Consider the following 15,498-nt stretch of genomic DNA (forward strand, 5'->3'; position numbering starts at 1 on the left):
TACCACATTCTTTCCATATTGTACCACAAGCAAATAACTGTTTTTGGAGGTGGCCCAATGTACGTGAATTCAAACACTGCTTATGGCAAATACCACATTCTTTCCATATTGGACCACAAGCAAATAACTGTTTTTGGAGGTGGCCCAACGTATGTGAATACAAACACTGCATATGGCAAATACCACATTCTTTCCATATTAAATTGTACCACAAGCAAATAACTGTTTTTGAAGGTGGCCCAATGTACGTGAATTCAAACACTGCTTATGGCAAATACCACATTCTTTCCATATTGGACCACAAGCAAATAACTGTTTTTGAAGGTGGCCCAACGTATGTGAATACAAACACTGCATATGGCAAATACCACATTCTTTCCATATTAAATTGTACCACAAGCAAATAACTGTTTTTGAAGGTGGCCCAATGTACGTGAATTCAAACACTGCTTATGGCAAATACCACATTCTTTCCATATTGTACCACAAGCAAATAACTGTTTTTGAAGGTGGCCCAACGTATGTGAATTCAAACATTGCATATGGCAAATACAACATTCTTTCCATATTAAATTGTACCACAAGCAAATAACTGTTTTTGAAGGTGGCCCAATGTACGTGAATTCAAACACTGCTTATGGCAAATACCACATTCTTTCCATATTGTACCACAAGCAAATAACGGTTTTTGAAGGTGGCCCAACGTATGTGAATTCAAACATTGCATATGGCAAATACAACATTCTTTCCATATTAAATTGTACCACAAGCAAATAACTGTTTTTGAAGGTGGCCCAACGTATGTGAATTCAAACACTGCATATGGCAAATACAACATTCTTTCCATATTAAATTGTACCACAAGCAAATAACTGTTTTTGAAGGTGGCCCAACGTATGTGAATTCAAACATTGCATATGGCAAATACCACATTCTTTCCATATTGAATTGTACCACAAGCAAATAACTGTTTTTGAAGGTGGCCCAATGTATGTGAATTCAAACATTGCATATGGCAAATACCACATTTTTTCCATATTGAATTGTACCACAAGCAAATAACTGTTTTTGAAGGTGGCCCAGCGTATGTGAATTCAAACACTGCATATGGCAAATACAACATTCTTTCCATATTAAATTGTACCACAAGCAAATAACTGTTTTTGAAGGTGGCCCAACGTATGTGAATTCAAACATTGCATATGGCAAATACCACATTCTTTCCATATTTAATTGTACCACAAGCAAATAACTGTTTTTGAAGGTGGTCCAACGTATGTGAATTCAAACACTGCATATGGCAAATACCACATTCTTTCCATATTAAACCACAAGCAAATAACTGTTTTTGGAGGTGGCCCAACGTATGTGAATTCAAACATTGCATATGGCAAATACAACATTCTTTCCATATTAAATTGTACCACAAGCAAATAACTGTTTTTGAAGGTGGCCCAACGTATGTGAATTCAAACATTGCATATGGCAAATACAACATTCTTTCCATATTAAATTGTACCACAAGCAAATAACTGTTTTTGAAGGTGGCCCAATGTACGTGAATTCAAACACTGCTTATGGCAAATACCACATTCTTTCCATATTGTACCACAAGCAAATAACTGTTTTTGAAGGTGGCCCAATGTATGTGAATTCAAACATTGCATATGGCAAATACAACATTCTTTCCATATTAAATTGTACCACAAGCAAATAACTGTTTTTGAAGGTGGCCCAACGTATGTGAATTCAAACACTGCATATGGCAAATACAACATTCTTTCCATATTAAATTGTACCACAAGCAAATAACTGTTTTTGAAGGTGGCCCAACGTATGTGAATTCAAACATTGCATATGGCAAATACCACATTCTTTCCATATTGAATTGTACCACAAGCAAATAACTGTTTTTGAAGGTGGCCCAATGTATGTGAATTCAAACATTGCATATGGCAAATACCACATTTTTTCCATATTGAATTGTACCACAAGCAAAAAACTGTTTTTGAAGGTGGCCCAGCGTATGTGAATTCAAACACTGCATATGGCAAATACAACATTCTTTCCATATTAAATTGTACCACAAGCAAATAACTGTTTTTGAAGGTGGCCCAACGTATGTGAATTCAAACATTGCATATGGCAAATACCACATTCTTTCCATATTTAATTGTACCACAAGCAAATAACTGTTTTTGAAGGTGGTCCAACGTATGTGAATTCAAACACTGCATATGGCAAATACCACATTCTTTCCATATTAAACCACAAGCAAATAACTGTTTTTGGAGGTGGCCCAACGTATGTGAATTCAAACATTGCATATGGCAAATACAACATTCTTTCCATATTAAATTGTACCACAAGCAAATAACTGTTTTTGAAGGTGGCCCAACGTATGTGAATTCAAACATTGCATATGGCAAATACAACATTCTTTCCATATTAAATTGTACCACAAGCAAATAACTGTTTTTGAAGGTGGCCCAACGTATGTGAATTCAAACATTGCATATGGCAAATACCACATTCTTTCCATATTGAATTGTACCACAAGCAAATAACTGTTTTTGAAGGTGGCCCAACGTATGTGAATTCAAACATTGCATATGGCAAATACAACATTCTTTCCATATTGAATTGTACCACAAGCAAATAACTGTTTTTGAAGGTGGCCCAACGTATGTGAATTCAAACATTGCATATGGCAAATACAACATTCTTTCCATATTAAATTGTACCACAAGCAAATAACTGTTTTTGAAGGTGGCCCAACGTATATGAATTCAAACATTGCATATGGCAAATACCACATTCTTTCCATATTGAATTGTACCACAAGCAAATAACTGTTTTTGAAGGTGGCCCAACGTATGTGAATTCAAACATTGCATATGGCAAATACAACATTCTTTTCATATTGAATTGTACCACAAGCAAATAACTGTTTTTGAAGGTGGCCCAACGTATGTGAATTCAAACACTGCATATGGCAAATACAACATTCTTTCCATATTGAATTGGACCACAAGCAATTAACTGTTTCGACGAAGTTGGCAAAATTGTTGAAATAAATATATTTTTGAGTTTAGTACTGAATCATAAGAGTTAGATTTAATCAGTGGTAATAAGAATGTAGAATTAAATTAGTTATTATTATTAAAACAAGTTTATTTATTAATAATTTCATAAATTGATATATTTATATTGCTAAACTATAGAAGGTATAGAATTTCCAATTCCATTTAAACACACTTAAATCTAAATTGTAAAACAATTTTATTTGACTGTTTGCCATAACTGATACATAGCTGCAAGTAATATCTCAAATAGACCCTTCCAACCCCAAAGTCAATGTTTTTCACTTTTCACATGATTTTTTAAATAATTAAGACCTGTGTTCAGATAGCAGAAAAAGATAGGGGACAGAAAAGTGAAATGAAATCCACATATAATGTACATAAAAATGTTACTGCATATGGTGTGGTGGAGCTTAGCTTCAACGGAAACAACAACAATTCCAAACATGTTATTTAAAATTAAGAACTACCTGACTGATGAAACATTGAAAGTGGGATGTTATATTGTATAACAGCCAAGGGGACAAAATCTTGAAAAATCTTTCAGTTGACTCACCATTTCCTTATGGTTCGGGAAGTATGACTGGTCAATAACTGGAAATTTCTCCTTGCCATGTTTATCTTGAAGCTTCAGTAGTTGAGCGAACTGCAACAAAAGAATAAACAAACAAAACAAAATTGGTTTTAAGCTCATTCATGATATTGTCTGAAAGGAAATGAAAAATAATACCATAACAATGATGATGTTTATTATTTCATTGTGATATACACGTATAATTTCTTTTAATAGTTTGTTATCATTTATTACAACTTTTTTATTTCACAAGATCTGGTTTGATTAGCATCATCCTGATTCATCAGAATCCTAGTCAGAATGTAAAGAATCTCAGCAGGAAATGTCAGGATGTATTCATTGTAGGGCGCCCTCACATGATATTACAGAGAGAATTATACAGTGCTGACCATGGATGGCGTTGGCGTTGTGTCGTCACAGGAAGCGGTGTCCCAGCACAAACCTGTGTCATATGTCATTTTGGCTAGAATAGCACTCCATCGCCTCTTTACACCAGTGTTTATACACGAAACTTGATATTGCTTTTTACATATTTTAGTGAAATATTGTTTAGGGAGTGAAATATTGATGTCATACATAATTTAATCTTTAGTATTTCTAAGTCTCATTTATCATTATTTAGTAAACAGGCCCCTGAAACAATTTATTATATCCGGCCGGCCGACAACTGACTTCGAAACGTTCAAAATTTCGAACAAACTCCCGGCATACCTTGCGTGATATGCGTCAGATTGGTGTTGAAAGAACGCCGACCTCCAGCATCAATGTGGCGTTGGCTCTTATGTTAGATCAGTTTTATGTTGTTTGTATTAGATAATAAAAGCAGGCCGCCATTTTGTTTGTGTTTCTCATAACCCAACTCGTCCTAACAAGATATGTCTCGCCTCAATGCTTTTAGTCTTTGAACGCTTGGTCCCTTTGCCACCTTTCACAGTATAAACCTACAGTTTTTTCCATATTTTTTTCAAAAACTACATGAACTTGATTAACAAAAAAAATTATAGAAAATAAAACACATAAAAATGTGCAAAAAATTATCAACTTGGACATTATAAAAGTAAAATTATGTCAACTGGAAATGAAACAGGCATTATTTGTTTTGCAAAATATTGATTAATATCAATATTATATTCAATATATTTATTTTTTAGATGAAATACATGTATATTCCATAATGACTAAGGTAAATATGCAGTACAATTGTCCAGTATCAAATAAATAATAATTAGATAATAATGTTTTTGCATGTCTTAGCAAATTTTTGTATCTTATAAAATTGAAATGGTTAACCATACTTTGTTTATTGATGTTCTCTGGTTGCAATTATTTGGCAAGAAACATACACTTACCACCCAAGGTTTATCCATAAAGTTATAGATTGATTCCCAGCTATTAACACTAGGTATGCATCCATATTGAAAGCCAAGTACAAGATTCTTCCAGTCTTCTTGCACACCCATACCTCTAGCATGTTGTCGGATTAACACAAATGCTGGTTTAAAAGACCTATCAATTAAACAAAGAAAACACAATTAAAACAATTACTTGCAGTCAAATGTCATTGACAGGAAGGTATTGAGTTTATATTATAAAAACAAAAGATTTATCAGCTTCAAGGCTAGAGGGTGCAATTTCAAGCAAATTACTGTTCTAGATTTCCTAACAACTGAAATCTCAGATAACAATAACAAGACAGATTGGCAACAAGGCCCATTATTCATATGATGTCAGTCAGAAAGGCATAATCAAAAGTTAAATTCAATAAATTTCTATACAAGCTGGAGTGGAATAATTATGCATAATAGGGAGCTGTAATTTGCCAACAAAAAAGATAATGGCACTTATGATTGTCAGAGTATTTTAGGAACAGGTTTTTGCCAAGTTGCCTGATGAATACTTTTGGCACTTTCTTGTTTAAGCTTTGGAATTATGCATTTATGATGAAATAATGCACATACATTTAAATTGGCTAAACATGGATTCAAACCACACTGGCTACTGTACTGACAAAGCATTGGTAACGGAGGCAAAACTCTCAGAAAATGGAAGTCACATTTTGATGAATAATTATTGTTTTCATTTGCCCAATTATAAATTCATAAATACAACTTGCATCACTTCAAAGGCTCATAAAACTCAGGCTATTTTAATCTTTTTATTGTTATCGATACAATGTATATATTGCATTTGCATTATTGAAGTGTGACTAATTTTAGATTATTAGAAAGATCAACAAAAGTGGGAGAAGTCATCTTTTATGCAATGCAGTACATCATTCAATAAACATGGTAGTAGCAGTCATATATGATAATCAATACATTAGAGTCACAAGGTAATAGACACTGGAATGATAATAGGCATACTATAATAATTGTAAAGGTGGAAGATATATGATCTATTTATGAATTGCCTATTTCTATATGGTAAACCAGCCCAGAAAGAGAATTAAGACTATTAAGTGAGAAGGAATGAAAAGGCTAGTTAAAAAGAAAATCATTTTATAATTTTAGAGACTAGAAAGAGACACGCCATGTCCTGCAAATATGAGGTAGTCTACAGAAGGTTTTAAAGATTAAGTGTGCAAATTCAGCAAGCATTTATTGCTTAGATGTAGTAGTTGGATGAAAGATACAAACATTGTCAGCATGCAAAAGCCAACAACAAGTAGTTTGAAGTGTATAGAATCCAGAAACATTATGTCTACTTATCAGTCAAAAAGATGCACCTCGCTGAAACAATTTCTTAACAGAACCAATTTGAAAATAATTTAACATGAGACCTCCACTTGTTTTGATGAGTGGCCATCATATGGCAGTATCAGAATGCACATATACCAAAAATATTGTTGCTACAAATTTTCACAATTTGATAAGAGGTTGTTCTTGTAAATGAAACTCTGTACTAGTCTGTGTAATGACCACAGTAGATAGATCAATGCCACAAGTGAGTTTTTATTGCCTATTCCTCAACCATCCAAATTTAGTATATGAAATACGCTGAATTCTGATTCTTATTAAGTATTCCTCAATCATCCAAATTTAGTATATGATGTACGCTGAATTCCGATTCTTATTAAGTATTCCTCAATCATCCAATCCAGTGTACCTTGTATACTAAATTGGATAATAGTGTATTATGTATTCCTCAATCATCTAAATCAGAAAACGAGGTACACTGGATTCTGATTCTTACGTATTCCTCAACCATCTAAATCAGAAAACGAGGTACACTGAATTCTGATTCTTACTTATTCCTCAATCATCTAAATCAGAAAACGAGGTACACTGAATTCTGATTCTTACGTATTCCTCAATCATCCAAATCAGAAAACGAGGTACACTGAATTCGAATTCTTATGTATTCCTCAATCATCTAAATCAGAAAACGAGGTACATTGAATTCTGATTCTTATGTATTCCTCAATCATCTAAATCAGAAAACGAGGTACACTGAATTCTGATTCTTACGTATTCCTCAATCATCCAAATCAGAAAACGAGGTACACTGAATTCGGATTCTTATGTATTCCTCAATCATCTAAATCAGAAAACGAGGTACATTGAATTCTGATTCTTATGTATTCCTCAATCATCTAAATCAGAAAACGAGGTACATTGAATTCTGATTCTTACGTATTCCTCAATCATCCAAATCAGAAAACGAGGTACACTGAATTCGGATTCTTACGTATTCCTCAATCATCTAAATCAGAAAACGAGGTACACTGAATTCGGATTCTTACGTATTTCTCAATCATCTAAATCAGAAAACGAGGTACACTGGATTCTGATTCTTACGTATTCCTCAATCATCTAAATCAGAAAACGAGGTACACTGAATTCGGATTCTTATGTATTCCTCAATCATCTAAATCAGAAAACGAGGTACACTGAATTGGGATTCTTATGTATTCCTCAATCATCTAAATCAGAAAACGAGGTACACTGAATTCGGATTCTTACGTATTTCTCAATCATCTAAATCAGAAAACGAGGTACACTGGATTCTGATTCTTACGTATTCCTCAATCATCTAAATCAGAAAACGAGGTACACTGAATTCAGATTCTTACGTATTCCTCAATCATCCAAATCAGAAAACGAGGTACACTGAATTCGGATTCTTATGTATTCCTCAATCATCTTAATCAGAAAACGAGGTACACTGAATTCTGATTCTTACGTATTCCTCAATCATCTAAATCAGAAAACGAGGTACACTGAATTCTGATTCTTAAGTATTCCTCAATCATCTAAATCTGCGAATGAGGTACACTGAATTCTGATGCTTACGTATTCTTCCAAATCAGTATATAAGGCACACTGAATTCTGATCTTTATTGTGTATTTTTCAATCATTCAAGTCGGTATGAGATGCATCCTTTGTGCAACATGATTGATTAAAAAACACATTCATTTTATCGTACTAACTGTAGCCATTAAGGTTCAGATGGGCAGCCTAATTTCACTGTTTTCAATGTTTAGATTATAAAAGCCTAATTCCAACAATTTGTAACAAGAACTGCCATCAAGAATTGAAATGATGTGTAGTTCAAGCTTAAAAGGTATTTATTCTAAAACTGTATCTACTTCTGTTTAATATGAAGTTAGCTAACATTGCCCAAATAAGCTTGTACACTATAAAGACAATCAAATCAAATGTTAAAACGTAGTGCAACACATCCTATTTTAAGAACCGTTAGTTTTACTGTGTGTGTTATTTAATAGTGTTAAACAAATAAACAGCTATAGCTGAAAAACCAGGCAATGAAATAATGTTATTAAAAAGCTGCAATAAATAAGTTGTGGAAAGAAGTGGGTTCAAAAAATGAGATGATATAGTGATAAAAGGTTGTGCACACCTAGCTGAAAACCAACAAACTCACCGAATAACTCTAGTTCCTATGCCCTTGCTAAAATGAGGCAATAATAATAATGATCTCACGTGGCTGATAAGTCACGGTTGAAAAGGGAGAGGGGTAAAAAAATAGCTCATCAAATCTAGAGCAAAAATTATTATTTGTTTTTTTTATTAGTTGTTATTAAAAAAATAAGAGAAACTAAATTTGTGCATTTTAAATGGTAAATTCAAGGAAGAAGTGCAGCCAATGGGTAATCATTCAAGGTAACATTTAATGAATGCACAAGTAAAAATATGTTGCAAAGGTGGTATTAAGATATACAGTATTATTACTATTTATTCCACACACAAATGAACAAAATGCTCATTACTTTCTATCAGCTATACCAAGGCTGGATGGAGACAATCACTCAGAAGGATCAAGATAACATGACTTTATATTACAGTTATACAGTGATGAGATATAATGTATCTTACCTAACAATTTTAGTGCCTTGTCTGTAGAGTTGCATGTCAACCATTGTTCCACCATCAGAATACGAGGCTAGATTCAGTTCAGAAAACTCACACTGTTGGCATACAAAATGAACAAAATCAACTATTATATAGGACACATGAAATTTGTGTAAATAGTTGTAATGTACTGTACAATTCTAATGATAAGGCAATACAGTGTATTCTAATTAAAAAAACATCAATATGAATGTATTTGATTATAATGAATAAAATTCTCCCATCCATTCATCCATACACAATAACCAACGCATTCTTTCCTCCCCATATCCATCCAACCACACACCCATTATCACGTCAACCCACTCATTCATTCATTCCTCTATTTACTCAACTATTCCTCCATCTATCCATCCATTCATCCCTATCTTTCTATCATTTCTCCATCTATTCATCCTCCATTCACTCATTCATTCCTTGTTTGTTCAATCATTCCTCCATCTACCCAATCCTCCATTCATTCATTCATTCATTCATTCATTCATTATTTTTTCAATGACTCCTCGTCCACCCATCCATTAATTCTACCATCTATTTATACATCCATCTATCTATTTCTTATTCGTTCAATCATTATTTTCATCCATCCACTAATCCATTTAAAAGCTCCGTACATGTTTACCATCCCATATCTATCACTTCACACAACACGCCCAATACCACATCTGCTCACCCATCATTCACTTATTCATTCATTACATATTCAAGGCATTAGTATGAATAGCCTTCATTTTAACAGTAAATATTACCTCTAGTGATTGAAAAATTATCTTTAAGTATTAGGAATGATCTTATCTTTTTGGTGCTGAACTTGTTGAACTACTCTGTGATTGATTTTATGCGTTAAAAAGCAATGCATCTCAGATGTTTTATTCCCAAAACAGTCCTTGTAATACAAGGTGAATAAGCATTGGAGAGGGTGGTGAAACCTATTTTTTTTGTAAAGCCAAGAAAATAGATGACTATTTTCAGGAGTGATTTGTAAAAGTATCTACCGTTTCTTTTTCCAAAATCTGACATTCCGCTAAGCTTATTAAAGGCCAGTAGTCGTAACGGTGTGTCATGTGATATAGAATAGAATAGAATAGAATAGAATAGAATAGAATAGAATAGAATAGAATAGAATAGAATAGAATAGGGTAGGGTAGGGTAGGGTAGGGTAGGGTAGGGTAGGGTAGGGTAGGGTAGGGTAGGGTAGGGTAGGGTAGGGTAGGGTAGGGTAGGGTAGGGTAGGGTAGGGTAGGGTAGGGTAGGGTAGAGTAGAGTAGAGTAGAGTAGAGTAGAGTAGAGTAGAGTAGAGTAGAGTAGAGTAGAGTAGAGTAGAGTAGAGTAGAGTAGAGTAGAGTAGAGTAGAGTAGAGTAGAGTAGAGTAGAGTAGAGTAGAGTAGAGTAGAGTAGAGTAGAGTAGAATAGAATAGAATAGAATAGATACTATCAGGTTTACATGTATACAGTGCAAGGTTAAAATAAATATTACTATTATTGCTAACGTGCGCAAAACAACTTAACAAGTTTTTATAACTGGGGGTAGGTTTTATGTTTTAGGTTTTATTAGGGGGTGGGTGAATATTGACTGCTGAAACTTATAATGAATTTTTTTAGTTCTTAGATCAGCGACCACAATCAATATGCTTTCATTGTAGCTATATATTTTATTAAATTAAATACAAATAAAAAAGGGTTGATGTTCAAGAGTCAATAACATTTGTTCATTTCAGTAACACTCTTCTTCCAAAAGCTAACAAAAATGCAGAAAATTTAAAGAACTACAGCTAAATGAATTTGCTGAGTTTCTGTCAAGTTAAACAGGCAAATAAATAGAGGTGCTATTCATCTTCGTTTCCATAGAAATATTGACATTTTGAATTTCTCATAGCGTTAATCCATACTTCAGCAGAAATTTTAATTGACAATTGGTCAACTGAGTTCCTGTTCTCCATTATATTTTTTAAAACCATGGTTAATAATTTTTTTTTGTAACCATATTCAATGATTGAATACTCATTTAATTATTCACTTTGGTTTTATTTTTCTATTTTGCTACAAAGTAAAATTAACTGAAAAAAATTATATCTACATAAACTTATGTAGAATTACAATAATATAAATTGTTTCCTTGGCAAACCGGCAAATTTAATAAGTGAATACGTTCAATATACAAATATAGTGAAATTAAATGCCAGTGAAAATAAAAGGTTTTACAGTAGCCAGGCACAGGGAATTATTTTTAAGGTAAATCTCTAATAGGGCAAGAAGTGTTGCTATGAAATTTGACATTACATGAACTAGTCTGTTCACTTCCTGTTCATAATCTCCAATAGAACTTGCATCATCATCATCAAAAATATTCTAAAATGAACTATAGAGGGCGTATACTTGTAAGGCATGATGAGATGGTTCACAGCTCAGGATGACCTAGTTTTATTACCATTAATACATTGTTGTAAATCTGTTCTTTAATAATATTTCATCAGAATGCTATGCCATAGAAAAATGTAATTATTTTCTCTATATCGTTATTTCATTATTAGGAACTAGTATTCATAGTACATAAAAAATGAAAAATATACTGGGGTAAACTTTTCAAGAAGGACGAGTTCAAATGGCTCCATAATTTTTCATAGTACCAACATTTTGTTCATTAACATGTGCTGAAAAAGTCAGACTTTATACTCCCACAATGCACTGCACATCTGCTCAGTAAAATGCTCAGTAATACAAAATTTGAATTCAGCTCAAACTGTTACAGGAATTGACGCACATACATGTAAATAACATAAAAGGTGCATGCAATTCACACAATTACATGAAGTAATCAGATTACATGAACATGTACAATGTAATACACAATTATGCATGAGAATTCATGCCATAGAAATATGTTAATTGCTTTTTAGTATCAATTCAATAATGGAAACCTTAATAATTGCATTACACACTGCAGTGACTGCTTTCAATGTAAGTTTGTATAGAAGTACATGCAAACGTTTGTCCCAAGATACACATCACCAAGAGCTGAATGCAATAATTCAAAACAAGAGTCAAATTGAAAGCTCTGACAAATCTTATAGTTACATGTATTACCACAATTAAACAATAGCGACCCATTAATAGTCTGAAATCTAATTTCACAAAGCCATGATCTTGGTGCATTTCTACTACAACAATGCCAGTCAGCCATTTTGAATCAGAACTTCAAACAAATAAATGTCAATAAGTGATACAATGTTTGACATGTATGTGAAATTTAAATATGATTGTTCAAGATATGGCTCAAGAACAGCATTCATTAGAACAAAATGGCCACCAATTGGTTATTTTGAATTGGATGAATATGATGTATGTGTGAAGTTTGATATACAGAGGTGAATACAATAAATAACAAGTACTAAAAAGAATATTATTTACCTGTTCAACTCTTATGTCATATTCTCCATGTATTTTTTTACCTCTAAAATATTTTGACCTGAAACAAAATGAGAATATATAAAGTATACTCAAAACTGAGGTATTCAGAATTAAACATAATAAAAATAAAAGCTACATACATGGTACAATATCTCAGGTTGTGTCGAGTATTGTTGATCCTTCATGTTTGAGAGGGATTACAACAGTTGTTTATCTGTACTTTGACCCAAATATGGAAGATGAATATTCTGCACACATTTCTAATGCTAGTGTATTTCCTGTTATGGTATTAATTATTCATTATTATATTCATGCAAGAACGGCGATGACAATTTTGCAAAACAGCTATTATTTCATGCTGATATACCGGTACATGGATATAGCATTTCAATAAGAAATAAGAAAACACTGTGTTCAATTCATATTGCTTGATACACATGTTTTTTGATTTCCTGTGAGCTATCAACTTGAAAGAAAATATTATCATCTCCCTTGATGAGCATGTCATATGTTCAAGTATTAAGTTCAAGTTTCAAGATCAAGTTTTTCCAGCAAGTAAAAGATTCCTAATGTGAACATGCATAGCGAAAGTAATCAAGGAGTAAAATCAATGTGCACATTAATTTAAAATATTATTAGTACTTATCATTCAAAATTTAACAAAATAATGAGAGCCAAAAGAAGCAGTGTACCTCACACCATAGACCTTAGAAAGAGAAGGTCTATGCTCACACTAAATATTAAAGCGGGAGGGTCATCACCTGCGCATGCGCGAGAACTGAGTCCCAAGCGACGATAACAACACACGCTAAAAACGCAAAGGCTCACGCTTGTTTGTAAATAATGACACGCTATGGCCATCTGACACATGCACAGGTGACGACTCCCCCCACTTTAGCACAGACACATAAAAAAGTAAACCAAGCTAGTACCCTTATCCAAGGGATGGCAGAATGATTGACAGACTCAAAGTACCATTGTACGTCACATTAACATCATGACAAACTGGAAACACACTCATCTTTCTGAAGTTATACCAGATTATGCGTGTTCCCCATGGGAACTAATTACAATTCAGATGTCAGTTTGAGTCAATTGTTGATAAAGAGCATTTGTAGTCCTACAAAAGACAGTGCTTTTTGCTCCACTGAGACATTTCACTTTGATGAGACAAACTGTCTCACAAAATTGTAAGGAAATACAGAGTGTTAATTTACAAGTGTAAAATGAAGTTTAAAATTCTATTAAAGTGGCATTAAGCTTCATAATCATGTTAAAACTCACTATATAGAGTCTATTGAGAGGTATTTGTGCTTGTGAAAATGTGCGGATAGTGAGAACACAGTCCGTAACTAGTGAAAAAGTGCAATTGCGATAAGGGCATTCTCCGCCAGTTACTAAAGCATCATGGAAGGAGCAACTATGACAATAGGATTCCAGAAAAATGGAATATGGAAAAATGGGATAATATACTTTTTATGTTAATGCTTGCTTAAGAATTTGCAGACAATGCATGTACACAGAATGAAATGAAGATGAACTGCACTTTGTTATGATATGCTTCAATATAAATTAATATGCCAACAAATCATACAAGACATTACATTTCCACAAGAAACACAGAATGATCTCCAGAAATTAAATTTCTTGATGAATTCAAAAGATGATGTAATAATAAAGATTCCCATGAACCTTGATAACATTGTTTTTGTTTGCAGGATTGGCCGTTTCTTGTTGTTCATTTCTTACTGTTGACAATAATCTCTGGTCTTGGAATTGTTTTGTTCATCTTATTTCTGGAGATCAAGCTCGTCAAACATGAGAAACTAAATTTCATGAACAGATTTGTCATCTTGTGGTCATAACTTAAAGTCACTGGTGCACAGCCATGTCTATGATACATAATTTTTTAGTCCATTTTCGTGTGAATAGATGGTGTAATTTTGAAGAAAAGTGTAGCAGAATGACATTAGATGAAGTAGTTGTGATACAATTTTAAACATTTCCCTATACTTAATTGGCAGCAAATAAACAGCTTATCAAATGTACACCTTTTTTATCATACTTTTATAAATACAAGTATTTGATCTAATAGGACTGCTATTCTGAGACAAAGTGGTGAACTGTTACCCAGAAAGTGACAAAACTAAGAACATTTCAGTGAGAGTGAGTGGTAACTTGAAGAAGATAGCGTATCACACAACTAATTTATTCAAGACCCTTTCTTATGTTGAAACAGCTTCAATCAATAAGCAAATCTAATCAACTGTATTATAATACATCACTTAATCTGGTAATGAAAATGTGCGGATGAATATTTATCCACAACTGTGTTTTGGAAAATGAACTGAAATTACACACCAGATACCAACGATGAATAAACTGTCAATAACAGACGTTTAAAAAAAAATGCCTTGTTTTTCTTTTTCCTCTCTTGCTACCTTAAACAAACCTGTTTCCACATTGAGCAAGTGTTACTAGGTCATATTACAACAGATAATCCTGAAATTGTATATTAGATAATTCGTCATGTTTCAGCCGCAATTAAGTCACACATTGCCTGGCAATAGTCTCATACTGTCTAAACCTGTGGACAATTCTTCCTAACATAATTACTTCTTGATGAGAACACTGCAAATGTCACTAATGAGAATTCCTTTATTCACCATACATGCATGTACATTGAATGATTTAGTTTAATAATTGCTCTGGCACTAATTACAATACAAATATATATATACCAGTCATGAATCATTTTGCATATATAGCAGGGATTATTTGCCAGATAAAGGATTATATGGGTCATTTCACTAATGTGTAATTAGTCACTGTGGAATATACACACTCATGGCTTCTAGCATTTTGTCGGCAGATCAAAGAAAATGCAGAATTGCAAAACGTGCCTACAACATGTGAAAGGGAGAATTGTTTATTCATGAATGGGCTTCAATTCCAATGTGTGAGGTAAATTACAACTGACTGCAATGTAATTTCCACCTTCATTTCATGCATGCACATACAATGTCAATCAAAACCAAACTCTGTACATGAAATGGAACC

The 15,498-nt window shown here is 33.2% G+C and overlaps 1 protein-coding gene across 2 annotated transcripts in view; it reads right to left on the bottom strand.

Moving 5' to 3' along the window:
• Positions 1-15,498, bottom strand: part of LOC144357838 (synapsin-2-like) — a 95,145-nt gene that overhangs the window by 45,911 nt on the left and 33,736 nt on the right. For both annotated transcript variants that reach the window (XM_085497178.1, XM_085497179.1), the window contains exons 3-6: positions 12,439-12,496; positions 8,995-9,086; positions 5,007-5,163; positions 3,640-3,729 (exon numbers count right to left, since the gene is read on the bottom strand). In XM_085497178.1, the coding sequence (XP_085353304.1) occupies positions 3,640-3,729; positions 5,007-5,163; positions 8,995-9,086; positions 12,439-12,496 (397 nt within the window). The remainder of the gene's footprint in view (positions 1-3,639; positions 3,730-5,006; positions 5,164-8,994; positions 9,087-12,438; positions 12,497-15,498) is intronic.

This window comes from Saccoglossus kowalevskii, chromosome 3 (assembly GCF_978046115.1).
Source record: "Saccoglossus kowalevskii chromosome 3, keSacKowa6.1, whole genome shotgun sequence".
Lineage (NCBI taxonomy): Eukaryota > Metazoa > Hemichordata > Enteropneusta > Harrimaniidae > Saccoglossus > Saccoglossus kowalevskii.